The 27,262-nt window shown below is 44.9% G+C and overlaps 1 protein-coding gene across 1 annotated transcript in view; it reads left to right on the top strand.

Moving 5' to 3' along the window:
* The window catches only part of JHY (junctional cadherin complex regulator), a 60,163-nt gene extending 33,807 nt beyond the window's left edge, over positions 1-26,356 (top strand). The window contains 7 exon segments of the mRNA XM_042906567.1: positions 1,671-1,784; positions 7,067-7,728; positions 13,340-13,610; positions 22,128-22,280; positions 22,357-22,437; positions 23,241-23,369; positions 25,883-26,356. Of these exon segments, the coding sequence (XP_042762501.1) occupies positions 1,671-1,784; positions 7,067-7,728; positions 13,340-13,610; positions 22,128-22,280; positions 22,357-22,437; positions 23,241-23,369; positions 25,883-26,080 (1,608 nt within the window). The 3' untranslated portion in view covers positions 26,081-26,356.
* Positions 26,357-27,262: the final 906 nt, after the last annotated feature.

Genomic DNA, 27,262 nt, shown 5'->3' on the forward strand with positions numbered 1-27,262 from the left:
GAGAGGGAAGGGGAGAGAATCCCAAGCAGGCTGCACACTCAGGAGGGAGCCCGACCCAGGGATCGATTCCAGGACCCTGGGATCATGACCTGAGCTGAAATCAAGAGTTGGATCCTCAGGGCACCTGGGTGGCTCCGTCGGTTAAGCGTCCGACGACTTCAGCTCGGGTCATGATCTCGCGGCCCATGAGTTCGAGCCACGAGTCAGGCTCTGTGCTGACAGCTCAGAGCCCGGAGCCTGCTTCGGATTCTGTGTCTCCCTCTCTCTCTGCCCCTCCCCCATCCATGCTCTGTCTCTGTCTCAAAAATAAATAAACATAAAAAAAAAAAAAAAAGAGTTGGATGCTCAACCATCTGAGCTGTGCAGGCGCCCCCTGGGGCATGTGTCTAAATAGCAAATGGATGGTATAGAAGTACTATGGTTATACTGGATTACCTCTAGAATCTTTTACCAACATTAAGACTGTATCACTTCAGGGTCGCCTGATATCTTGTCATTCCAACATCTGACTAAAGTCGAGAAGCTCACTCTCCATCATTCAAATTCACTAAGTGCCAACATTACAAATTCTGCAAGTCAAAGATGATATTGCTCTTTATGTTTTTACGTTTTTAATTTTTTTAACGTTTATTCATTTTTGAGAGAGAGACAGAACATGGGCAGGGGAGGGGCAGAGAGACAGGGAGACACAGAATCTGAAGCAGGCTCCGGGCTGTGAGCTGTCAGCACAGAGCCCGACACGGGGCTCGAACCCACCAGCCGTGACCCGAGCTGAAGCTGGACGCTCAACCGACTGAGCCACCCAGGCGCCCCAAAGATGATATCTGTAATAAGTGAGTTACTTGAGCAAAATTGCAAAATATGAGGCTCTGGAATTAGACTGTTTGGTGCCTCTACTTACTAGCTGTTGACTCTGGGCAAGTTACTTAACCTCTCTGAGAGATGATAATCAGATCATCTGTTAATAGTTAATAGTTACATGCCTGATCAGCTTTAATATATTATAACTGATAGAATATATGCTAAGTGCTTAGGACAGCTACTAGCACACCATGCACATCCAATGAACATTGTTATTTCTGTTGTTGTCGCTATCTTCAAGTACAGCGTTATTTCACTACATTAGTATCTCATTTGATATACTCGACATTTGTTGCTACATTCAGTTCAGGTAACTGTTTGAAAACTGGGTCCCCTGAGTATATATCAAACATTTAAAGTACAGGGCGTCTGGGTGGCTCAGTCGGTTAAGCGTCCAACTCTTGATCTCAGCTCGGGCCATGATCTCACGGTTCGGGAGTTCGAGCCCCACATCAGGTCTGTGCTGACAGTGCAGAGCCTGCTTGCGATTCTCTCTCCCTTCTCTCTCTGCCCCTACCCCACTCTTGCTCTCTCTCTCAATAAATAACTTTTAAAAGTTTTTTAATAAAAAAAATAAATAGTAGTTTGACCTCAAAGCACCAATTCTCACATCGTGCCTACAGGAGGAAACGTTATTTATTCCCATTTTCCTTAGGAACAATCCAGGTCCCTGAAGACCGAGATAGATCCTTGAACGGAAAAGAAAACACAGCCCTTCAGGGTCTCTTTCTAGGTTACACAGATGGGCCTCGTGGCTCTAAGACTAAGAAGAAACTTGTTAACATGCTCTCTCTGTTTTACCCTCTTAGATCTCCTACTCCATCAGTGTAACCGACAAGACGTCCATTCAGAATGCCAAAGAGACTGAAAACGCTGCCATTGATCCTGTAGACAAATGGCATCAAAGAGCCCAACAGTTAAAGGTTACTCGCTAGACTGAATTTTAAATGGGTTTCGAGGGTTACTGCTAAATATCAATAATATCCACCACTGACTTCTTATTACTTACAGGTGTATTTTTTTTTTTTTAAGGTTTCTTATTTTGAGAAAGAGAGTGCGAGTGGGAGAGGCACAGAGAGGGAGACATAGGATCCAAAGCAGGCTCCAGGCTCTGAGCTGTCAGATGCTTAACTGACTGAGCCACCCAGGCACCTCTATTTACAGGTCTATTCTTATGCCTGAGAATAGTTACCCACCATAGGTAAAACTGATTTCTGCCCAGATGGGCAGAATTGCAATTGCTGGGTCGTAGGGTAGTTCTATTTTTAGTTTTTTGAGGAACCTCCATATTGTTTTCCAGAGTGGCTGCACCAGCTTGCATTCCCACCATTTGTTTATTTTATTCTTTTGAGGTTTGTTTATTTTTTGGGGGGAGGGGGGCAGGCAGAGGATCCAAAGAGGGCTCTGTGCTGACAGCAGAGAGCCCAATGTGGGGCTTGAACCCACCAACCACAAGATCATGACCTGAGCCGAAGTCAGACACTTAACCCACAGAGCCACCCAGGTGGCCCAGAACTCATTTGTTTATAACCCACTCCTGAATGAAGATAAAGAGGAGCCAAGCATCTCATGACCGTTAGACCTAACATGGCAGCAATACGGAGTGGCCCATGGGATGCTTCCAAAGGATTTGTTCATTTCAAAAGGATTTGTTAATTCCCTGCTGCATCCTACACGCCAGTCAGGCGTTCAGCATACCAATGCTGCAGGCTGCCTTTCCTTTTCCTCTTCAACTACCCAAATCTAGTGCCTTCTTTCCGGATGGAAGACCATGGCACCCGAGACATGAACATCTCAAGAAAAAGACACTGGAAACAAGGTCCCGAGACAATTTAAATTTATGCACCCTCACTTTAAAAATACTGACAACTGATGGTCGTCATAATCATTTTTTTTCTTTTTTTGAATTTTTTAAATGTTTCTTTTTGAGCGGGGGGGGGGGGGGGCGGGGAACAGAGAGAGAGGGAGTCACAGAATCCGAAGCAGGCTCCAGGCTCCCAGCTGTCAGCCCAGAGCCCGATGCGGGGCTCAAACCCACAAACAGCGAGATCATGACCTGAGCTGAAGTCGGATGCTTAACCAACTGAGCCACCCAGATGCCCCATCATCATTATTTTCTTTGGAAGCATCCTACTTGTGCCTAAGGTCTCTACTTTAAACCAACTAATCCCTCTTCACTCTACCTTTCCACATAGGTCTTGTCCTGAATCATTCTGTGCTGTCCTATGAACGTTCCTGGGTATTCCAAATCCCAGTTCCATTGTGTATCCAGAACTAGACCCAGTACTTTGCTGACTAGTGTGAGGGAGCACATTCCCAATAGCAGAAGATCCTTTCCCAGGCATGGAACAGGTCACCAATAGAAAAAAATGCAAAGTTCTCCAATTAAGTAAAGCTTCAAAAAAAAAAAAAAATGAAATAGGAGATTTGCTTTCTTGCCACTCTAAAATAACTCTTGGGGCGCCTGGGTGACTCAGTCATTTAAGCGTCTGACTCTTGACTTCAGCTCAGGTCATGAGCTCACGGATCCTGAGATCAAGCCCCAGATCAGGCTCCATGGTGACATCACGGAGCCTGCTTGGGATTCTCTCTCTGTCCCCCACCCCTACCCCACTCATGTGCATGAGAGCTCTCTCTCTCAAAAATAAACAAACTTAAAAAAAAAATAAAATAACTACTGGGACGCCTGGGTGGCTCAGTTGGTTAAGCATCCAGCTCTTGATTTTGGCTCATGATCTCATGGTTCAGGAGAGCTCTCTCTCAAAAATAAACATTTAAAAAATAATGAAATAACTGTTGACTTTCTAGGCAAAGGAAGGACAGGGTATGTAGGATCTTTGACTAGTTAATGTCAAGTTCCTTGTAATCACATCCTAAGTAACTTCCCACCTTCCCAAAGACCTATTATTTTGGTTTGGGCTCCAACACTGTCAAGACTTCTTGACGTCTTTTGTTCATCTGAACACAGAACCCTCCCTTCCTGATGCTATAAATTAGAGCCAGTTAATACGTGTGCTCTAAGTTTTCTTACTATTATCCGATGGAATTTCTAACCCAAGTTCAAAGTATTTGCGTTTCATTGTTAATAAACACAACAGACACTTCTCAACGTCAGAGCTGACCCTGGAGCCCAGGCACAACCCTCAGGACGCCAGGGTCGATCGGGGTCACTAAGGACAAGAACAGCTTTTGTTTTAAAGCAGATGAACCTTTGGTTAAGACCACCATGCATCCTCCTCTCTGCTTATGGCATAGCAACAGGAAAGCCGCCAAAGAGAAACAGCCAGACGCTGCCTTTTGCGGGGTTGGGGACAAACTACCCTTGGATGGCACGGTATGAACAAACGTTAATAACGAAGTGCGGATCTTACTAAGAAATCATCCTCCCAGCGTGAGGCACCAGGATTCCCCGACGCAAACGCTGTTCCAATGGACGTGGGTGTGTGTGGGCCAGGGAACCCTAGTGCCATTAAGCCGTTATTCTGAGTGCATGTGGCATGGACCGGTTGTGAGTGTTGGTAACAAAAGAACCCCATTGAGAGCAGGATAAAATAGAGGATTTCAGCGCTGATGGGAGATTAAATAGCCTGAGAACGGCTTTGTATATTACCTTGAGGGAACTCAGGTCTTGTGACCTAAAAAGTGACACCTGGCACCTCAATTGTAGGGAAATAAATCTTCAGGAAACCACACAGCTCAAGTAGCCTGCTCACAAGGTGAGAGAAATCACAGCAAGCCCGTAAATGTCTTCCCTTCTGGGGACTGAAATGCCATCTCTGGGCACTTACGCTCACGTGAATAATAGCGGATTTAACACTCGAGACAATTGAAGTTTCCTCAAATGAGGAGTCCTCTGCCTTGTTGACAAAGCCCCCTATGAAGAGTACTACTGTAATCTGAATCGTCAGCAGCAAAGGTGGGACATGATTAAAACCAAGTGGTAACCCAAGGTTTTGGGTCTGGGACCCCAGAGAAAGAATTCTTGGTAGCTTTTTTTTTCCCCCCTCTTTGTCGGTGGGAATGAGGAGGGAGGACTAGGATGGCAGCAGAAAGAATTCCTGTTCGCTTATTTTTCTAGCAATGAAAAGGCTGGACAAGTTTCTTTTTAATTGTTTGTTTATTTTGAGAGAGGAAGAGAGCCGGAGATAGAGTGTGAGCCAGGGAGGGGCAGAGAGAGAGGGATGTTCCCAAGCAGGCTCCTCGCTGTCAGCACAGAGCCCGACGCAGGGCTCGATCTCACTCGCGACTGGGAGATCATGACCTGAGCTGAAATCGAGAGTCAGACGCTTAACCGGAAATCAAGAGTCAGACGCTTAACCGACCGAGCCACCCAGGCGCCCAGAACAGATACTCTTCTATGTGACACCATCAGCATCAATAAATATTTAGAGATCATAGCAAAGGTGACTTTTCTTTTTTGCCTTCATAAACAGGGATGACAGCCATGAAAAGAGCCACGGTGTTTCATTAACACACTGACACGACTGTAAAATAGCCGTTTTCTTCTGGGTCCACTTTAAGGAACGATGCTCTTGGATTATCTATTTGCAGAGCCTCTGTGCCCACATTTCTCCCGTGCAGCTCCATATACCACATGGAAGGAAAACGGTTTTTCTTTAATGTTTATTTTTGAGAGGGGATAGGCCGGGTGGGGGAGGGGGGGGCACAGAATCCGAAGCAGGCTCCAGGCTCTGAGCGGTCAGCACCGAGCCCGATGCCGGGCTCAAACTCATGAACCACGAGATCATAACCAGAGTCGAAGTCAGATGCTTAACCAACTGAGCCACCCAGGTGCCCCTTTCTTAACTGAAATACAAAAAAAGGAAGTTTTTCTTTTTTCGAGTACCAAAGGTAAAAATGTAAAGTTTAGACGAGCTAATCAGAGCCTGGCCAATCCTCCAGAAAGCTCCAATTCTGAGGAGAACATAGTCTAAATTTCAGATAAGCCATTCTGACTTAAAAATCTGACATGCAAAGTAATATTGTATATTACTGTGTTAAATTTAACAGTCTCGACCTAATCATTATAAGGAGACTTCATTAGAAATAGAATGCCATTTATTATTACAGAGAACAGGATGTCCTAGTAATTCTATCAGAAAAGTGAAAAAAAGTTGAACTCACTGCAATAATTTGATCATTGTTCATAGCAAGCTTAAACAATTTGAGCAAAAAAAAAAAAAAGGGTGTTTCCCCCCCTCGAGTGATCCAGGTAACTTGGATTTTTCAATTAACATTGCATAGATACAGGCCATAGAGATTTTTTAGTAGGTGTTCAGAAAGGAAAAACTATGGCACAGGTATATTCCACACTGATGCATATGGTCTTCACTATTTTTACTAAGCATTTAATCATTCTTTTCCAAAGGCCTCTTAACTCTGCTAGTTTTTCACAAAGTAATGAGTGCTTTATTCCTTGGAAAATATTTCTAAATGGCTTAGCACAATATAGTTACATAGTGTATCTATTATACCAGGAGTACATTTTGTTGTTACAAGACTTTGAAAAGCATAAAGACCTTTCTGAAATTGAAATATTTCCCCCAGATGTTTGATTGCCTAAGTACAGGCTATATTAAGGAACTGAAGCAAAACAACCCTTGTGGTTTCACAGATGTCCTATCACAGTGCGGCCTCCTTTATAATCCTCTGAATAAAATCTAATTTGTTTCATCTGGTGAAGAGGTCATTTCTAGCTTCTGACCCATATGAGTAAGAAGATCTGATCATCTAAATTGTATCTCCTATTAGATTTGTACCCGGTTGGTAAGCAGATCACTGATGTCCCTTCTGGTTAAGATGTTTAAAAATATTCGTCTTAGTTAGAATAAACTTGCATATTTTGGTATAGATTTGCACCTTCTTTGTAATGCAGCCCTGTAGAGGTAAAGCCCCTTCCCCTCCCCACCCTGTGGTGATACGTCATTTTACATTTGAAGTCAAAGACTAGTCCTGAATATAAAGCCCATTCTAAGCTCTCTTCTTCTTTCTAGAAAATTCATAATCTGAAACTGCCAAGAGGAATTACTCAATCACTCTCATATCCTGAAATTAGGAAAGGTCCCCCCTCTCCCCCCATTCATAATCTCCTTTCGATTCTGTGGTCACTTCCCAGAAGTCTTAACTGGCAATTTGGAAAATACTAATATAAATTGTGAAGCATGCTGATCATTTAGCTTTACGTTAACCAAAGGTCTCTTTTTAGAATCACCAAGAACACTGGTCTCACTGTGAAAGTGCAAAATCAAACAACCTACTGAGACGTCAATCTTCTGAAACCACCAACGGTCAGCAGCCTTCCAGAAAACCAGCCAAGCACAAGATCTGGAAACAGCACAGACGCCAGCGTGGCCTGAAGTCTTTGGTGACTGAGGAGCTGGCTGTCTGTCAGGGAAACCAGAATAGCACTCCCAGACAGCAACCGAACCAGAATAAGCCCACTGATCCTTCAATAAAGCACGAAACAATTGTAATTATGAATGCCCCGAATGATGATTTACAAGACTCAAGTGCACTTAGGAGCCGGGATCCCAAAGTAACCTCCAACAAACTTGGCCCAGCACAGCAGGCTTCTGATAAGTCATGGTATAACAACTCTACTGGATATCAGTCAGTGACGGATGTTCACAAACAAAGAGGACACGAAGGCCAAGAAGAGAAAAGACCGTCACATCAGCAGCCACACATCCACACTCTTTCCAATGTGGGCTTGAACCACCTAAACGAGCTTAGTAAGAGACAAGTGCCCCTGAGCCAGAAAGGCTCACAGTCTGTTCCTACAGTAAATGTTAATGGATCAACCACAAATAGGAAGCAACCCAAGCAGATTTACACAGAGACGAAATATAAGAACTTAGAAATATTATGGTAAGAATTCCCTTTTCCCAACTTTTTCCTAGAGGAGCTATGAGAGACCACTGGAGACAGGAGAAGGTGTGGGTCATGGGGACGGTCAAGGGAGAGGAAAACATCGCCTAGCAATGTCCTTGGCTCTGATTTCTGCCTCACATAGCCCACTTGCGAGGTATTTCTTTTCTTCCTCCCAGTCTCCTCTACTTTTCCCACTGTAGTTAAGCCAGAGGTTGGAGGGATGGGAGGAGAGAGGACCCAATTTAAAAAAAAAAAAAAAAATCAGTATATTTTGAGGGTTACAAGTAATGTTTGGAGGAAACGGTCTCCAACGTGGTTATCCTAAGGAAATATAGGTATGCCCCCAAATACCATCATTACCAAAATGACAACAATAACCCAACAATAAGGAAACGTTAATGATGGTATTTAATGTCACGCAACCATTAAAAAGCTTTGGTTATAAAGAAACACTTCTATAGGGGCGCCTAGGTGGCTCAGAAGGTTAAGGGTCCAACTTCGGCTCAGGTCATGATCTTGCAATTTATGGGTTCGAGCCCCACCTCGGGCTCTGTGCTGACAGGTCAGAGCCTGGAGCCTGCTTCGGATTCTGTGTCTCCCTCTCTGTCTGCCCCTCCCCCCGCTCGTGCTCTTTCTCAAAAATAAACATGAAAAAAACCTATTTTAAAGAAATACTTCTATAAAAAGCAAACAGTAAGGTGCAAATTTACACCTAAGGAGTAGGAGCTCTACTATGCAGAAATAGGCACAAACGAGGAAAAATGCATCAAAATGTCCATAGCAGTTATTTCTGGCAAGAGAAATTGGACTTATTTTTAATGTCCTCTGCATACTTTCTGAATCTGAATTGTTCAAGTTCCCTGCAGTGTAGGTGTATTGCTTCCATCATCAGACCAAAAAAAAAAAAAGTTATTTTTAAACTCACATCAGGGGACGTGTCCCGATGTCATTCAATCAAATGTGTATATTACACACCAGATATGCACTAAATCCAGTGCTAAAATGCTCTATAGAAGGTACAAAAGTAATGTGATGCCCGGGTGCCTTCAAGGAGCTTACTTTCAAAGTAGGTAGACAATTTTGCATGTCTGAAGTGAGAAGAACACATCTCAGTCCTTCACCTGGAGGTATGGAACAGTCAATAAAATTCAGAACTGGCTTCCTAGACAGATCGTGATAGATAGCAGGCATCCCTGTCTTGTTTCCTGACTTTAGAGGGAGCGCTTCTAACATTCACACCATTAAAAATATTTAACTTTTGCTAGATAGGGAGGGGAGACAGGATATGTCTCCTATTCCTGTTGCCGAGAGCTTTTATCACAAATGGATACTTAATTTTATCAAAGACTTGTCCTGCATCAATTGAAAAATTTTCTCTTTAAATCCTTTAAGGTAGTTAAATATATTAACAGATTTCCTTTAAGTTTTTATTTTTATTGGAGAGAGACAAATTGAGCATGAGCAGGGGAGGGGCAGAGACAAAGAGAGGCTCTGTGTACGGTCAGCATGGGGCTTGAACCCACAAAACCACAAGATCATGACCTGAGCCAAAATCAGGAGTCGGTCACTCAACTGACTGAGCCACCGAAGGTGCCCCTATTAATAGATTTCCTAATGTGACATCATCCTTTTATTCCTAGGATTAACCTAACTTGTCACATTGTATTTTTAATATGTTGCCTAATTTGATTTTTTTAACACTATTTAGGATTTAAGATTCACATGCGTGAAGTGAGGTTGGCTTAAAATTTTCCTATCTGCCACTAGCCTTATCTGAATGGGTTATCAAGACTATACCAACCTTATAAAACTAATTGCAGAGTATTCCCCCTTTCTCCATCCTCTAGGACACTTGATATACAATTGGAATTATCTATTACTTGAAGTTTCATAGAATTTTCCCATAAAACCATTTAGATCACATGTATTTTTTGTTTGGCTTTGTTCTGTTTGCGGGCAGATTTTCAGCTTTAATCTACTTATGTTTACTGTAATAATCATATTTGGATTTATTTCTACCATCCTAATTTGTCCTTTCCATCACCCTGTTGCTATCCTATGTGTGTGTGTGTGTCTTTTATTGAGTAGAATTTTGTTACTTTTTCCCGATTTGGAAATACGCTTTCTCTATTTTGAGTATAATTGACGCACAATGTCAGTTTCGGCTGCACAACTAGTGATCTGACAAGTTTATACATTATGCTACGTTCACAAGTGTAACTACCCTCTGTCCCGTCACATTGCTATTACAGTATCATTGACTGTATTCCTTATGCAATGACTTTTATTCCCGTGACTTATGCATTCCATAACCGAAAGCCTTGTATCTCCCTCTCTCCATCACCCACTTCGCCCAACGCCTTACCTCCTACCCTCCGGCAACTGTCAGTTTGTTCTCCATATTTACAGGACTGATTCTTTTTATAGTTTATAGATTTCATTTATGAGTGGAATCCTATGGTATTTGACTCAGACTTCATTCACTGAGCATAATACCCTCTAGATTCACCCAACTTCTCAAGGTTTTTGAAAAACTTACTTAGCCAGGCAAAATATTTCTGTTCTCTTCCAGAGCATATTCAGAATCGCTGGATTGTTTTAATCCAATCGCCCTTTGAGTCACGCATTTTTCCTCCAGCATCTTTCGTAGTTCCTATGTATGTCTCCAAAAGTTAAGGCTTCTTGTAGAGAGTGTTTTAAATTTAACTGATTATTAATGTCTCTGCCTCACCATTTTTCTTCCATTTGACTCTTTCTTCCTGAAGTAGATCTTTTGGAAAGGTTTTCAGCAAGGGTAGGTCACTGCTAAATCTACCTGAAGGACCTTTACTCTCTATCTTGAATTATAGTTTAACCTGGTAAAGAGTTGGAAAACATTTTCCTATCTCCTGGTTTCTGTTTCTTTGAAAAGTTTTTGTCAATATAATTATCATTCCTTTTGTTTTTCTCTTTTAAGGATTCCCCCTTTGTTTTTGGTATTCTGAGGTTTCCCTGTGTTAGGTCTCGATATGAAGTTTTTAATCCTGCTTGTGATTCCTAAATCTGAGGATTCATCGCTTTCATAAATTCCATAAAAACTACCATCCATTTTCCCTTTGATTATTACGTACTATTTCCTATGGATATTTCCTGTCTCAGGAAATACTGTTTTCCCTCCGGGAACACCAAATACATGCATACTAGATTCTGTTATTCTAGACTCTGGGTCTCTTTAACGGTTTCTTATTTCATCTTTTATCTATCTGTGCTTGAGAAATTTCCTCCCACCAGTTTCCAAATGCACTAACTTTCTTCAGCTGAGTCTAGTATGCACTTTAATCAAAATTTAGTAAATTTCAATAGTGGTATGTTTCAGGTCTAGAATCTTTATTCGGTTCTGATTAAAACCTTTTTTTTTTTTTTTTTTTCCAAAATCGGTTTCTCAGGGTTTTGATTTCTTCTCTCAGGTCTTTAAAATCTTGGGGGGCCTGGGTGGCTTGGTCGGTTAAGCGTCCGACATTGGCTCAGGTCATGATCTCACGGTCCGTGAGTTCGAGCCCCGCATCGGGCTCTGTGCTGACAGCTCAGAGCCTGGGGCCTGTTTCGGATTCTGTGTCTCCCTCTCTCTCTGTCTCAAAAAATAAATAAACGTTAAAAAAAATTTTTTTTTTAAATAAAATCTTTAAACATGCTTCAGAATGCTATCTAGGGGCTCCTGGGTGGCTCAGTGAGTTGAGAATAAAGATCCTGGGGTCATGGGATCCAGCCCTGTGTCAGGCTCATGAAGCCTGCTTAAGATTCTCTCTCTCCAGGGTGAGAGGAGTTCAGGGTTCAGGTCATGATCTCACCTTTTGTGAGTTTGAGCCCCACTTCGGGCTCTCTGCTGTCAGTGCACAGAGCCTGCTTTGGATCCTATGTCCCCCTCTCTGTCTCTGACTCTCCCTCACTCATACGTGTTCTTTCTTTCAGAAATAAAGATTAATATTGAAAAAAAGAGTCTCTGTTGGGATGAGCACGGGGTGTTGTACAGAAACCAATTTGACAATATTTAAAAAGATAATTAAGAAATTAAATTTAAAAAAAAAGATTCTCTCCCCCTCTGCCCCCTTCCCAGCTCACACTCTCTAAAACATAAAAATTTTTTTAAATGTTAAAATTCTATTATCAGAAGTTCGTAGAAATCCATCACTGTTTCTTGTGCGTGTGCATGTGCACCTGTGGGCTCTTCTACTTAGTGGATTATTTCCTCATATATTCTAGGATTTGGGATTGTGAATGTATGCTTGGCTATCTTGTCTAAAGACACGTAAGCAGGCTAGAGAAGGAGGTTATCCCTCCAGAGAATTTTTTTTCAAATGTTTATTTTTGAGAGAGAGAGAGAGAGAGAGAGAGTGAGAGTGGGGAAGGGACAAAGCAAAAGAGAGGGAGACACAGAATCCGAAGCAGGCTCCAGGCTCCGAGCTGCCAGCACAGAGCCCGACGTGGGGCTCGAACTCATGAACCGTGAGATCATAACCGGAGGTGAAGTCGGACACTCACCAACTGAGCCACCCAGGCGCCCCAGAGAACTTTTATATTTGGTTCTGCCAGGTACAACAGGGAGAGCCCTCTTCTAGGATCATTTTTATGTTAATTTTTTTGGTGCTGGAATCCACGTTTGTGTGGAGAAGGTAAATTTGAACCCCAAACGCTGTCCCGTGGAAATTCACAAGGAATTTTTTCTCCACTTGAGAGCCTAGACGAAGACAAACAGCCTTGCTTTGCAGATTCTCAAGGCTGGTGACTTTCACTAACCCAACTGTTTCTTGAAGACGTAGCTCTCCAAGGCCTGTATGCAGGCCTCTCCCTGGATTCCCCATGCCACACGGGGCCAAGATTTCACATACCCTACACCAGCGTTAAGTGTTAAAACTCAAGCCCAGGGGCGCCTGGGTGGCTCAGTCGGTTGAGCGTCCAACTTCCGCTCAGGTCATGACCTCACAGTTTGTGAGTTCGAGCCCCGCGTCAGGCTCTGTGCTGACAGCTCGGAGCCTGGAGCCTGCTTCCGATTTTGTGCCTCCCTCCCTCTGCCCCAACCCACTCGCATTCTGTCTCTGTCTCTCTCAAATATTAAAAAAAAAACAAAACAAAACTCAAGCCCATAGGTGCAAAACTCCCACCAAGAAAGCCATAGCTTTAGCTTATCCGAAATCTGCTTTACTTTTAGTTCCTTTTTTGTGTGTGTCTTGAAGTTTCCCTCTCTTAGAAATTCAACCGTGTATTTACTAAAAAGATATTTGTTCCAATTTAACCCAACATTTCCAGGCATTTTACAGTGGGAAGGTCTTTGACGTTTCCAAGGGGCGTTTGTTGTTTTTGTTTTTCGATTTCGAATGCACTAAATGGAAGTCCTCAAACAAGAGCTAAACTACCCTAAAGAAAAACTAGGAGGGTTTTAAGAGGTTAATGTATTTATGCAAAGATTCAGCTGAAGGTCAGGAGTTTGATTTGGAGAGCGATGAATACCTCAAGTACAAAAAGACTTTTCTGCTCAACGTCCTATATACCCAGGTGTTATTAACAGATTTGTGGGTTGTGGTTTGGTTTTTTTTTTCCCCCCATTCAGGAAATTCCATTCTCCCTCTGACAGCCAGCCTGGGAGAGCTTCTCCGGACTCCCAGCTCGCTCAGATCATGGAGCGACATCAGCAGGCTTTAAAGCAGCTGACGGAGGTGCAGCCTAACGAAGGGGCCTCGCCCAGCGTCACATTTCCACCTATCTTGTCCAGGGTAGAGAGCGAATCCCAACTCAGCGCGGAGACAAGCCAAAGAAACCAAATGAAAGTGGGTCGCAGCAATTCCGAAGGCTATCTGTTTCAGCTGGAAAAAGGAAAAAAGCATAGGAAAAGCAGCAGCACCAAGGTAATAAAAGCATTTTTACCAAATAACCTTTCAATTCTGGTAATGCAGACGGGCATGGCCATTCCCTTACTCCCAGCCCTGAAACAGGTCCTTCCAGGTGGGCCCAAGTCCTGAGGTGCTTCCTGATCTCATCTGTCCCTGGCTGCCGCCTCAGATGTCCCTACTTTGTGCTTCATCTCTGGGAAGGGTGCACCTTCGCGGAGAAGCGAGAGTCCTCCTTCTAGCCCCAGGTTAGACGTCACACGCTTGGGTTCCACACACCCCATTTCAACCCCTAGCCTAGGCTGAGTCTCTCCGCACGTGCTCGTATTTGAAGAGACAAAGTAGGGCTGAGGGAGTCTGTCACTGCATTCTACCCCCTCCATCCCTCTGTCGCCCCACCTCGGGGAACAATTCTTGTCCTAATCCCCCACCCCAGCTCCTGCACCCCAAGACCCAGGAACAACCAGTGACTGGGCTTCCCTCAGAAACACTGGCTCATCTCTTCTGAGTTCTTTGTAAGAATCACCATTATGAGCACCTTTGCTCCATTTAAATCTTTCGCATCCAGTCTGTAGAGATAAGCGGAAAAGGGGCAGAGGGGGATTCCGAGTGGAGTCTTCCCAGGAGGACCTGAAGGAACGTTGAAGGAGTCTTTTTATGTCCTGTGCATTTCTCCACTGTTGCAAGTAATAAAAACCCCTCAGGAAAGTCACTGGCTTCGAATGTCAAGTGGTCAGGAAACAACTGGAAAGTACATTCCGGTTTACAGGGCAACAGGGCAAGACCCAGTGGGAAGCAATATGGGAATGTGGTGACTGGGTTCCCCAGGAATAGACTCTGAAGTGGAGATTCCTTGCAAGAGGTTTACTGACAAGTGCTTCTAGAACCACCCCCACAAGGGTGGGGGGGGGCAGGGCTGGCTGAGGGAGAGTGTGTGCCCATGATACAGGGGCAGCAAGAAGCCTCTGAGAGGCCCACAGGGACTCTGAAGTTGGGATGGCCCTTTAAAGGTACAGGACCCACATGGACCAGCCATTGGCTACTGACTGTCCCTGGGGAAGGGCTGTAACTTTGGGTACCACAGCTGGGTATCACATCTGGCTGAGGGCGGTTTTTAGGGAGGGACCCAACTGTGAGCCACAGCAGACAGCACTCCCAGCAAGTGGGGGAAGGAGTGCCTCGGTCTAGAGGGACCCTCCCTAGAAGGCAGTTTAGGGCATCAAATCTTAGCTCCGTTCCACATAGGTGTCGAATTGCTATTAGGAACAGTGGTAGGTGCCAGGGTGTAAAGAAAATGAGCCATGGCCCCTCCTCGCGTAGACACACATGAAAATGGCTTCAGTATAATGTTGCACATAAAAAAAAAAAAAAAAAAAGAAAGGAAAGAAAAGAAAAGAAAAAAGAGGTATGTGTGGGCTGCACTGAGGAGCACTAAGGAGTTTGGGGGGAGGGTGGCAGGGTTAAGCAGAGCTTCAGAGGATAATTCTGAGCCAAGTTTTATTTCCTTTTCAAGTTCATTTATTTTGAGAGGGAGAGAGGGGCAGAGGGACAGAAGGAGAGAGGGAGAGAGAATCCCAAGCAGGTTCCACACTGCAAGCACAGAGCCCGACGTGAGGCTCGAACTCAGAAATGGGGAGATCGTGACCCTGAGCTGAAACCAAGAGTTGGATGCTTCACCGACTGGTTAAGTGCCACCCAAGCGCCCCCCTGAGCCGAGTTTTAGATGATCAACAGTGAACAAGACAGCATTTCAGGCAAAGGGACCGGCCTGAGCAGCTATTATGAAGCTGGAGACACCGCGATGCATGCTGGGAACTGCCAGCACGTCAGTGTTGCTGTCCCTGAAACAGGGAGCACGGGGTGTGGACGGATGCAGGTGGAGCAGTGGGTAGGGGCCAGGTCTCACAGGAGCCTGCTTATCATATGGAGAAGGACTTTACGCATATTTAAGAGAAGAAACGAAAGATCTGCTTGGGGCAAAGACGTCAGCGGTTGACGGGTAGGAAACAGCCCAGCCAGCTCCTTACAGCTGCCACCTTGGAGGCCTGTCTACCTCAGGACTCTAGCCCCCCTCATAACCCTGGCGTCCCTGCCTCAGCTCCCTCACGCACCCCCACCCCGCGGCTCCTTGGACTCCTTGTTCTGACCCTACTCCCTCTTAGCCTCGGTTCTGCAGGGGGTCCCTAATCCCCGCCCAGGCCATGGGAACCACAATCAGTGGCTTGCAGCTGGGAAAAGCCCCAGTCTCCCTGTAAATAAGGAGCAGCGTGTTTCTGGGATCCCAAGTTCCTTCTTTTTCTACAGAAACATCATTACGTGGTAGTTAGGTTCTGCGGTAGGATTAGCGCCGTTCTCAAGTCCTTCATAAATAGAAGGGGTCTTGCAGGCTAGACTAGGAGGGCAGACACCACGCAGGCTATTATGTCTAAACAGAAATCCATTCAGAGCTTTGGAACCAGCACATTCTCAGGGTGAGGAGGGCCTGTTGACTGGAGGGTTGATAGGTTACCAACGGCCTAAGCCATAGCTCCAACACACTCCTCAGAAGAGGATCTTCTGCGTTAGGTTTCTTGCCAACTAGAAGAAACCTTCTAGTTGTTAAACAACCTTCTTGTTGTTAAAAATGCAAGGTTTTAGGGACACCCGCGTGGCTCTGTTGGTTAAGCATCTGGCTCTTGGTTTCAGCTCAGGTCAAGCTCACAGTTCCTGGGTTCAAGTGCCATGTTGGGCTCTGTGGTGTGTGTGGACCCTGCTTGAGACTCACTCACTCTCTCTCTCTCTCTCTCTGCCCCTCTTCCATTTGCATGCATGCGCTCTCAAAATAATTTGTTTTTAAATGCAAGCTTTAAACACAGTTCTTCTTATTACTTAGAGAGAGAAAGAGCATGAAGTGGGGAGGGGGCGGAGGAGGGGGGGAGGGGGCGGAGGAGGGGGGAGGGGGCGGAGGAGGGGGGAGGGGGAGGAGGAGGGAGAAAGAGAGATTTTCAACCAGGGTCTACACGCTCCACAGAGCCCAATGCAGGGCTCAATCCCATGATCCTGGAACCCTGACCTGAGCTGAAATCAAGATTCAGATGCTCAACTGACTGAGCCACCCAGGCACCCCTGGACTCCGTTCTTAGTGAGCAGGGTTAAGTGGAAGTCAGACTCAGCCATTCCCAATTTCTCAGCTCTCTTAATACTGGTGTCCCTTGGGCAAGTCAGTAACTCACCTGAGCCCGTTTCCTCACATGCACAATCAGAAATCATTCCTTCTTTTTGCAGATTTGGTGTGATAATTACATGAAACGATGTATTAAACCTTAGCTTAGGGGCATCCAGGTGGCTCAGTCGGTTGAGTGTCAGACTCTTGGTTTTGGCCCAGGTCATGATCTCACGATTTGTGAGTTCAAGCCCCGCATCAGGCTCTGCACCGACAGACAGAAGCCTGCTTGGGATTCTCTCCCTGCCCCTCCCCTGCTCACGCATGCTCTCTCAAAAATAAACTTTAAAATCTGGAGAGAAAAAAAAAAAAAAAAAACCCACCTTATCTCCGTCCCTAGTGAGGAGTAGACCATCAAATCAATTAGTTGCCTTTTCCTTCTTCCTTCCCTCAGTAACCTAAATTCAGGTCTTACAGAGGAGAGGGGGAGGAGAGTACCTCTGTGACAGTGTGTGTCCCCAGAAGTCTGAGAGTATGGGAGGGTAGGGAAGAGGAAGGAAAAAGAACTTTCAGTTACTGCCGCCCAAACCCTCTTTCCAAGTCAGAGAAGCCCTTCCCTTCCTGCTTTCTTTCAGGAATGTTACCATCCACCTGTACCCATTTTCTCCCTCCAACACCTTCAACCTACATCTGACAAATGCACAGAAGCGCCCTTTGTCCTTTAAGCTACTCCAGAAGCTCAAATGATTTCGAACAGAGCTATTTGTATAGGACAGCAGGTAGCCGGGGCACCAGACGGGGGGAATCGTTATCCGGGTCATGCCCATTTGCTAGTCACAGCAAATCTTGCGGTTTCCAAGGGAATCGACTCGAAGCACATTAAAAATGTGAGGATTTGTAAAGCCAACGGGCCCACGCACCGTTCCCCTTCCCCTGGCGGTTCTGAGGGGACTGATTGATGAACGCGAAGCATCGCCCGTGCTGTTAAAGCCAGTCGTCAGGCAGCAAGAGACTGACGCAGCGCCCGGGACGACAAACAGCATAAAAGTATCTATCGCGACCCGCCACAAAAATCACTGCTTACAGGGTTCTCCCGCAGCCGAGCTGCAGTAATTAACTCGTGTGTTTGTTGTCACAGACAATCTGGGTATTGCTGCTTGACTGCTTCTAAGAAGAGGTTTATTTGGATTAAATTTCGCAACCACAGAGCAAATTCCCTTCGCTTGCTGTTCTCTCCAGTATCTGAGGCTTTTTTTTCCATTGTCCCGCTTTTGAGTAGCCTTCCCCTGCTTATACGTCTGAGGAATGTTCTGGAGAAAAGCCCTGCCGTGTCCCCCACAGCAGGGTACAGCGTTTCAGAGTTGAAACAGGTCCTCGCCAGACAGTCAAGGTCATTTTCAACTCACGCACACTTCGCCCCAAGTTTACAAGAAAACATCACTCTTCTAGCTTGTGAAGGGTGATTAATTACCGGCAGAAATACGCCATCAGGACAGTCCCGTGCCATCTTCTGCTAAAGGGGCCATCAACAGTGAACAGTTCAGACGGGCGGGTCTGGTCTTTGCCATCATCAGGAGGGGCCAGGGATGGCTGAGGTCAGCTTGGGCACATCTTAGGCAAAGACTAGCAGCGAACCCCATCAGGGGCGTATTGAGAACAGGACTGTATTCCCCCCACCCCACCCCGCGTTTGGAGACCTAACAGGGCTATCATTGTTGATTTAATTTTCAGGGTGTGTGTGGGGGGGGGCGGGGGATGCTATTGTGACCTTTTAGTCTTGTAACAGCCAAGGAGAACTAAATCAAAGTAAATTCTGAGGATTATTTTACTATAAAAGCCTTTTGAAGAGACAGAAAGCAGATTAGTCGTTGCCTAGTGCTGGAGGTGGGGGGCCGGGGTGGGGGGCGGGGGAGGAGCGGCTGCTAATGGGTACAACTTCAAATGGGGAAGTTCTGTGGTATGCAAAGTCAATTTCAGTAAAGCTGTTAGGAAGATTTCTGATGGAAAGAGATCAAATGGAATTACAGCACTGAGCGGCAATCAAGATTACTTGAGGCAAACTTAAGCAAATCTAGGATTTTTCATCGCCAGTCACCCAGAGCAAACTTCTTTATGAAGCATGCTCCCTCTCCCTTGAGAAGGGTCTCTGGCTAGAAGCAGCCCGATCCCGGAAAAGGAGTTTGGAGCATTTGGATTCCCCCTCCCCTCCGGGCCACACTCTTTACTCTGTAAATAGGTAATGCTAGTCCCCTCCGTGTTCTGTTTTTCAAGGACAGCCAAGATGTAGATTCTGGTTATTCGACGGGATAGTAAAAACTGGGGGAACCCGGGAGCAGGGAGCTATTATTCACGCTTCACGATGTATCTTTTAGGGAGTCCGTGCAATGATTACAGTTAAGCTGCTTCACATTGTGATTTCTGGACACACTGATCATTTCTCATCCGTTTTGGACAAATTGGATCTAGGACTTGGATATGAGCGAGGTTCTCTCCGTTTTCATTTCTGGTTTACTCTGGCAAATAGTAATTTCAGCGATTGCAAAACAGGTCAGATGATAAAGAACAAGTTTGCGATTGCCACGTAGAAGATAGGAGGGTTCACTCACCTAGTAATTAGCAGAGATTTTTAAATGTGATCACACACAGTGCAATCAAGGCTTGCACAAAAAGGCCATTCTTACACATTGCTAATGGAAGGGTTCATGAAGGACCTTAAAGGTGTTCATGATTTTGCCTCAATAATTCCACTTCTGTTAACTGATCTCAAAGCAATTCTCACGGTAGCCCACAAACAACGCTCACTGCCAGGACATCTTAAATGTTCGACATTTAGAGGAATAGCTAAATAATGCAACTATAACCAGAAGACAGAATGTTCTGTATGGAAGTCATTTTTGAAAACCAATGACGGGGAAACACAGTATAATGCTACAACGCTTAGTGAAGGGGCCCCTGGGTGGCTCAGTCAGTTAAGCATCCAGCTCTTGATTTCCGCTCAGGTCATGATCTCGTGGTTTTGAGTTTGAGCCCCATTTGGGGCTCTGTGCTGATCGAGGAGCCGGCTTAGGATTCTTGCGCTCTCCCTCTGCCCCTCTCTCCAACTCATGCATGTGTGTGCTCTTTCACTCTCAAAAAAAAAAAAATGCTTAGTGAAAATATCTAATTTGTAGCACTTGACAATTTTACACAAGCATGAACAGATAAATATCAAGGGCAAGAAGCACCTAGAATGGTTTTGCCAGGTGATCGTTTTTCTTAAAGGGGATTTCGGATTTTGACGAGCCTTTAACGAACACCATTTTCTCTCCATACTTTAATATTTGTAAACGATTTTTAGCCCAACAACTTCTTCCGAAAAAAGGAACCTTCTCTCTCCTTTTAGAGTTAGATATGCCCAAAGAGTTTCGACTGTAAGTTCTGAACATTCTAATCCGGGAAATTCGGTTTGCAGAACTCGATCCTTGAAGCGTAGAAATGTTGCCTACGAGTCACAAGATTCTGGCTCTCTGAAGCACCAAGACGTCAGAAATACTGCTTTCACCTCCAAGTTACAGAATTACGATTTACCATACCTTCAAAAAGATGGGCTCCTTCTCACGTACGATTAACCCACAGGTAGAGAGCCACACAGCTCACAACACCAGAACCAGTTATTTGTATGGTTCTCTTGTTCCCTTCCCGACCCAAGATTGCTGTTCCAGATCCAAGAACCATATCCGCATTCAAGGCGGGAAAACAGAAAAAGAGAGGGGCCGAGCCAGCCCGGATAAAAGCTTTCTAAGATACAAGCTTTCCCCCAGCCAACTTTCATTTATACTGCACGGGCCAGAGCTCAGTGCTTCGGATCTGCAGAACAGAGTACCTGGCTCGAAGATTCTATAGTGGGGAAAGGCAATGGAGAAACTAACTAACTGGGGCCAGCTGCGGGTAGTCGGGCACTAGCCCAGTGGGAGGAGAACACATTCTTATAACAGTTGATACAAAGGATACCGCAGTTCCCATCAAGGAATGATACGCAGTAACTGTATCCAACGTAATTTTTTTTTTTTTTTAAGTCTCTGGACGCTCTCTGCCAAATTCTGTCTGAAGAACTTACTAGATGTGCTGCTTATCTTAGGCCTTATCGTAATTTACGAGAGCTTTGGAGATTTAGAGAAACACGGAGCTTTGTCCCACATGCAGGTGAAACAGGGCAGTGCTGTCGCCTCTTGAGGATGGCTATTCTTTCTCCAGCTGAAGCGTTGACGTAGATCTGTCTGAACGGAACTACTGTCGTCCAAACTAGCTCTTTGGGATGGTCCTTTCCTACCCTGCTCAAGGAAGGAAACCAAATGAACTCACAAACTCAAAAAAAAAAAAAAAAAAAAAAGGGGGGGGGGGGGGGGACTTGGTATCTCCACAAGGGCATCTGCCCCAAGCAGCAAGTCAGTTTTAACACTGAAAGCAGCAGTCAGGGGAATATCATCATCTAGTCTACAGTCTGGAGAGCATTAGTGTTTTTCCGCCCTGTTATTTTGCTCAAATGTCATAATTTAAAATTAAATCGCCACATGTTACTGTCCCTTTAAATATGCAATACCACTATGAAGGTCATATAAAATTACACCCTTCAGGGGCGCCTGGTGGCTCAGTCGGTTGAGTATCTGACTTCGGCTCAGGTCATGATCTCGCGGTCTGTGAGTTCAAGCCCCGCATCGGGCTCTGTGCTGATGGCTCAGAGCCTGGAGCCTGCTTTGCATTCTGTGTCTCCCTCTCTCTCTGACCCTCCCCTGCTCATGCTCTGTCTCTCTCTCTCGGTCAAAAATAAATAAAACATTAAAAAATAATAATAATAATAAAAATAAAATAAAATAAAATTACACCCTTCAAAATATCCAAAAATCACACTGAATGAAAGGAGTTTCTCAGTAGATCTTGCCTAGACTCTAACCCTTAGAAATTTACTATCTTGGGACGTCTGGGGGGCTCAGTCGGTTAAGCATCCGACTTCAGCTCACGTCATGATCTCCCGGCTTGTGAGTTCGAGCCCCGCGTTGGATTCTGTGCTGCCAGCGGGGAGCCTGCTTCAGATTCCGTCTCCATCTCTCTCTGCCCCTCCCCCACCGGTTCATTTTCTCTGTCTCGCTCGCTCAAATATAAATAAACATTAAAAGATAAAAAATGTACTGTCTTTTGAATGTTATGACATCATCAGGGCACTCCTCTTTTTGAAGCAATGCTTACCTGATTTAGATGGCCTCTTCCCAGGAAATCATTTGGTTTGGTCATTGTAGGAGACCAGACACAACAGTAATAGCAGATGTTGTTCAAAAGGTTAATAACAAAACACCAGTTCGTTCACTCGAAAATGTTTATTTGTAATTCTCAGAATTCCAGCTTTGTTGTTGTTGCAGAAGTCGGAGAAGTCAAAGCCCGTGAGCCGACCAGCTACAAATTACCCAAGAAGCTACAAATTATCAAGAGCTACCCTTAACGTGGAAGAACTATCAGGAATTGCGGCCACACTCTCCCAGCTGTCCACACGGACCTCCGTTCTTCCCTCTCCTGTGTGGCTAGGACAGCTGGGCGGGGGTGGGGGGGACACACAGTTCCTTAATAGAAACTGTCTCTTTGTATCTGTAGAGTGCCAAGCTGAAAGGTTATCAGAAAAGAGACGTGAAGCTTGGAGGCCTTGGACCTGACCTTGAGTCCATCAGAGACAAAGTGAGTGTGACGTACGTACAGCGTTCTGTAGGCTTGGGTTTGCCTACCTGCCTTTTAGCAGAACCGCACAGACCCGTGCCCCGGAACCAAGTCCTCATCCAAAGGTCTCCCTCCGAGTAGACTCTTCTGAAATAGCATTGGTAATAGAGACCCAGATACGCCTTTTACCATAAAATAAAATTACCCGGCCAATGCTGTCTTATGTATCCACCTTTTAGTTAGTTTTGAGGGCCCCGCACAGAAGAGGGCCATGTGCACATGAAAAGAGATGCGTGTGTTAGACGGTCGTTGGTCTTTCCCAATGGAGTGATCTTGGTAATTTCAAAGAGTGGCTACAGAGAAGACGCTTAGGATAAGAGACCCCCAACCCATGAAAAGTGCATCCACTTTAGTTCCTTTCCTCTAGGGAAAGGAGATCTTCATTTAATGTGTTTTCACTGCGGTTGCACTCAGGGCATGAAAAGAGAGTATAGTTCAAAGTTGGAAGCCAAAATGAAAATAAATTGGGTAAATGCAACAAAGAAGGAGCTGAATGTGATTTAGCCCCTGTTAAGGGAACACTGGGTGTGCTACTGCGGTGATGTCCCCCCTCCCCCCCCACCCCCCAGAGAGACGATTTCTAGGAGAAACATTAACTTAACCATCTCACCGCCGTTGCCTTACACACGGTAACCCCGTTTCCCCGGTGCCTCCGAGACGCTACCATACGCCCAGCCGGCTAAAACGAGTGCTGCTTTTAAAAGGAGAGAACAGGGAGATCTAGCAGGGCCTGTGCACGGTCGTAACTTTGTTTCTCCGAACAGATGCAGAAATTAATCCAAAAAAAGGAATACGCCAGACAAGTTCAGGAGTATAACGCGAAGACGCTATCCCTCCTGCCGAGACCACAAACAGCAAAAACCAAAAGTAAATCGGCCATCCCTCGGCAGAAGGTAAGAAATTCTCAGCAAGGCCGTTAGCTTTGCAATTAGAATGAAAAGGAAACCTTTGTTACCTCTTAAATTCCCCCACCTTTTGGGGGGTTTTTTTGGAACACAGGGGATGTCTTAGCTACTGCTGTCCCTCCTTCACAGATACTGATACTGATTGATACAGACAGGGATACAAATAACACGTACACACATATGATGCTGTAAGATTAGCCTGAAGTTCGTCATGGTCTTTAGCCCTCCATGGTTTCTTCCAAGTATAGTATTTCAAATTTGTCACCCACCCACAAACTGAATAGGAAGGCCGGCAGACATGAAGAGATACTCGACATCACTCCTCATCACGGAAATGCAAATCAAAACCCCGATGAGATCACCTTACACCTGTCGGAATGGTTAGAATCAAACAGACAAGAAATAACAAGCGTCGGTGAGCCTTTGGAGAAAAAGGAACCCTCATGCACTGCTGGTGGGAATGTCAGGTCATACGGTCACTGTGGAAACCAGGATGGAGGCCCCTCAGAAAGCTAGAAACAGAAACACCATATGATCCAATAGTTCCACTACTCGTTATTGACCCAAAGAAAACAAAAGCACTGATTCGAAAAGATACATGCACACGTATGTTTATCGCAATATTTGCCATAGCCGAGATACGGGAGCAACCCCAGTGTCCCTCCATAGAAGAACGGAGAAGGAAGATGGGGCGTATTAAAGAAGGATATAATGGGGCCACTTATGCCAATGTGGATAGGCCTAGAGGGTATTCTAAGTGAGATAAGTCAGACTGAGAAAGAAACACAATTTCACTCCTATGTGGAACCTAAAAACCAAATGAACAAGCAACAAGCAGAATCCAACCCATACATACAGAGAACAAATTGATGGTCGCCAGAAGGGAGGTGGCGAGGGCGAGGGGCAAAATGGGTGAAGGGGAATGGCAGGTACAAGCCTCCGGTTATGGAAGGAAATCATGGAGACGACAGGCACGGCCCTGGGATTATAGTCAACGAGACTGTCACGGCCTGCGTGGTGACAGATGGTAACTACACTTGTGGGGAGCACAGCCTAACCTACGGATTCGTCAAATCACTATGCTGCACACCGGAAACGAATGCAACATTCTGTCAACTCGGCTCAAAACTTTAAAACCGTTTTCACTGAATAGTAGGGTGATTTCTTAGGAGAAACCAGCAATCCTGATAGAATCCTATCAATTTCCCTCGCTAGCATTAAATTTTAAGAAATTAGAGTCGTCGTGTCATTTAGGAGTACGTATGTCAAAGAAAAGGCCTTCGCTGTTTCTTTCAATTTCATTCCCCTACATTGTTCCCAAGGGACCGTAATATATAGGTTTCTCTAGCCACAAAAAAAATATTTCATAAAATACAGAATGTTCTCCGTCTCAGAGGTCATCCAGCTAGAAGTCAGGATGTGAATGAAGTACATTCGGGGAAACACCGAGCCTTGCAGTGCAAAGTCTCTGTCTCCGTCCCAGTAAGAACATGGGACCCTTTGCATGAGGGACAAGTGACCCTTTGGTGCTTTTAGGAATTTGTACTTCATGTTCTCTCTCACAGGCCATCATATTTTCTCTTTATTGCCTTTCTTCCTCGGACCTTGAAGACCTCAGCCCACTCGACTGAGTTTCCATGGTGCCATTTTTTCTTTTCTCTCCAGTCCATTATTTTTTCATGAAGAGAGTCAAGGCAACAAGTCTGTAATTAGAAATTCCTACAGAAATCACCTACACACACGGAGGAGTCTGGAGGTTCCCCGCTGCCCCCCCACGACCTAAATATACCATTCCCATTTCAGCTATCAAGAAACGCTCATTAAAATATAAAATTGATATAAAGGCAGGTTTAGAAATCTATTTCGTGATCTCATTTTTATTGTAGTGCCTTTCGGAACGGACGTCACTGAAGGAAAAAAAAAAAAAAGTCTGCTTTTTCCAGTCTCCGGGTTTCTATAGATAATATGCTAAAGAACAGAATAATTCCCAACCTCTAATAGTTGCTAGAGTTCAAAGAGCCTAGGAATAAGGAAGAGTTGGATGTAATAATGGAGGCTCATCGACGACAGTGAGATCTTTGGTCTCAAGCTGTAACAAGTCCACTTTGAACAGTAAGGTCCGTCTCTCCTCAATACAAGTTTGGTTTTAAGAAGACGGCCAGAAGCTAAGTAGAGCCCCCATGTGAGAAATCTACTTTCAAACACTCGAATAAAACTCCGTTTTACAACGAAAACACCCACAGGCACAAATCTGTGTGTCATCTCTCGGCTCTTTTTCACAGCACACGGTTACGCGGCTAATTTATTTGGTGGACACTGTGTGTTGTTTCACATGATTTGCATACCCCATTCTCTCTCCATTCCCACCCACATCTCAGGAGGTTATTGTGGCCGGAGGCTCCATTCATATGGCTAATAAGCATTTCCTAAGACTCCACATCATTAAAGGAACCCGGGGCTCACTTCCCATCTCAAATAACATTTTATCTTTATGCTTTTAGGCTTTGGAATATGCTAAGACCATCCCCAAACCCAAACCTCCCAATCTGACTGATCAAGCCTCGAAGGAGAAGAAAAATCCAACCTATGCTCGAAAGGAAGACGCTCTGCCTGAAATCTCCCTGCTGGAAATACTGCAGAGCAGACACGAAAGGGAAAAACAGGCTGTGGCCGCTTTCAAAGCCCTTCACATTGTGTAGGCAACACATGTATCAGAGACCAAAAATGCCCGGGGACTGGACACGGAGGAAGAGGGCCGACCCACCTCCCTGCATGGGGAGGGAGGACCCAATGTCCTCCAGCTGCGGTCCAGGTTTGCTTTGTGCAGAATTTAAAATATGGAGCCGTGCTACATCATGGGGCCACATTTTAGGTTCTACAAAGAAGGTTTTCTTCATTATTTATTTTCAAATCTGTTAGAATTCTGAACTCATTGCATTTGAGTAAGAACTAGGGAATAAAGGCTTTTAGTTGCAGATTGGATTTTTTGCTTTCTTAAACAATCTCTACCCATCCTTGCATAAATGAAAACCTTGAAGTTACCCAGTAATAAATGTATCTACTGTGCTGCTCTCTTACCCTCCAGATAAGGAAAGAAGAAGGTATGAATGCTTCAGTTTCGACTAAAACGAACTTAAACTGGACTAACTGCCAGTACATCAGAAGTCTTTCCGGGGCGCCTGGGTGGCTCAGTGGGTTAAACGTCCAACTTCGGCTCAGTTCAGCTCTCGCGGTTCATGGGCTCAAGCCCTGCGTCGGGCTCTGTGCCAACAGCTGGGAGCCTGGATGGAGTCTGCTTCAGATTCTGTGTCTCCCTCTCTCTCTGCCCCTCCCCTGCTCATGCTCTGTCTCTGTCTCAAAAATAAATACAAACATTAAAAAAAAAAAAATCCAAGTCCAGAGACACCCATTCAGGCAAATCTGAGAAATACGGTTTTCTCTCAAAGCTACTTACTCATGTATGTAAATACGCCAGGCGTCTTGCCCTCACAAACATCTTGACATAGTACCACATCTGTGCTCCTATACAAAATACTAGGTAAGAGGAAAAAGCATCCCATACTTTACTACTGAGTGTCAATATTAATAAATGTTTTTTACTTTTTATCTGAGGAGACTGAATAAACATTGCAAAATTACCAGGTCTTAAAATAATCACCAAAGAATTTAATTTTTTCTTACTTGTGTTAGGTGGGCATTGCATTCTTAGATGGACATATCCAGAAACGGGCAGTTTTAACAATGACTTAGGGGGAAATCTGTTGATCTATACAGGTGGCCTAAGAACTAGCTTTGGAGATTTATTCCTTTGTTATAAACATTTCACAGGTACCATGATGTGGCATAAAAGCTACTTGTACATAACTTTCTCTTAAAACTGG

Source organism: Panthera leo, chromosome D1 (genome assembly GCF_018350215.1).
Source record: "Panthera leo isolate Ple1 chromosome D1, P.leo_Ple1_pat1.1, whole genome shotgun sequence".
NCBI classification, from domain to species: Eukaryota; Metazoa; Chordata; class Mammalia; order Carnivora; family Felidae; genus Panthera; species Panthera leo.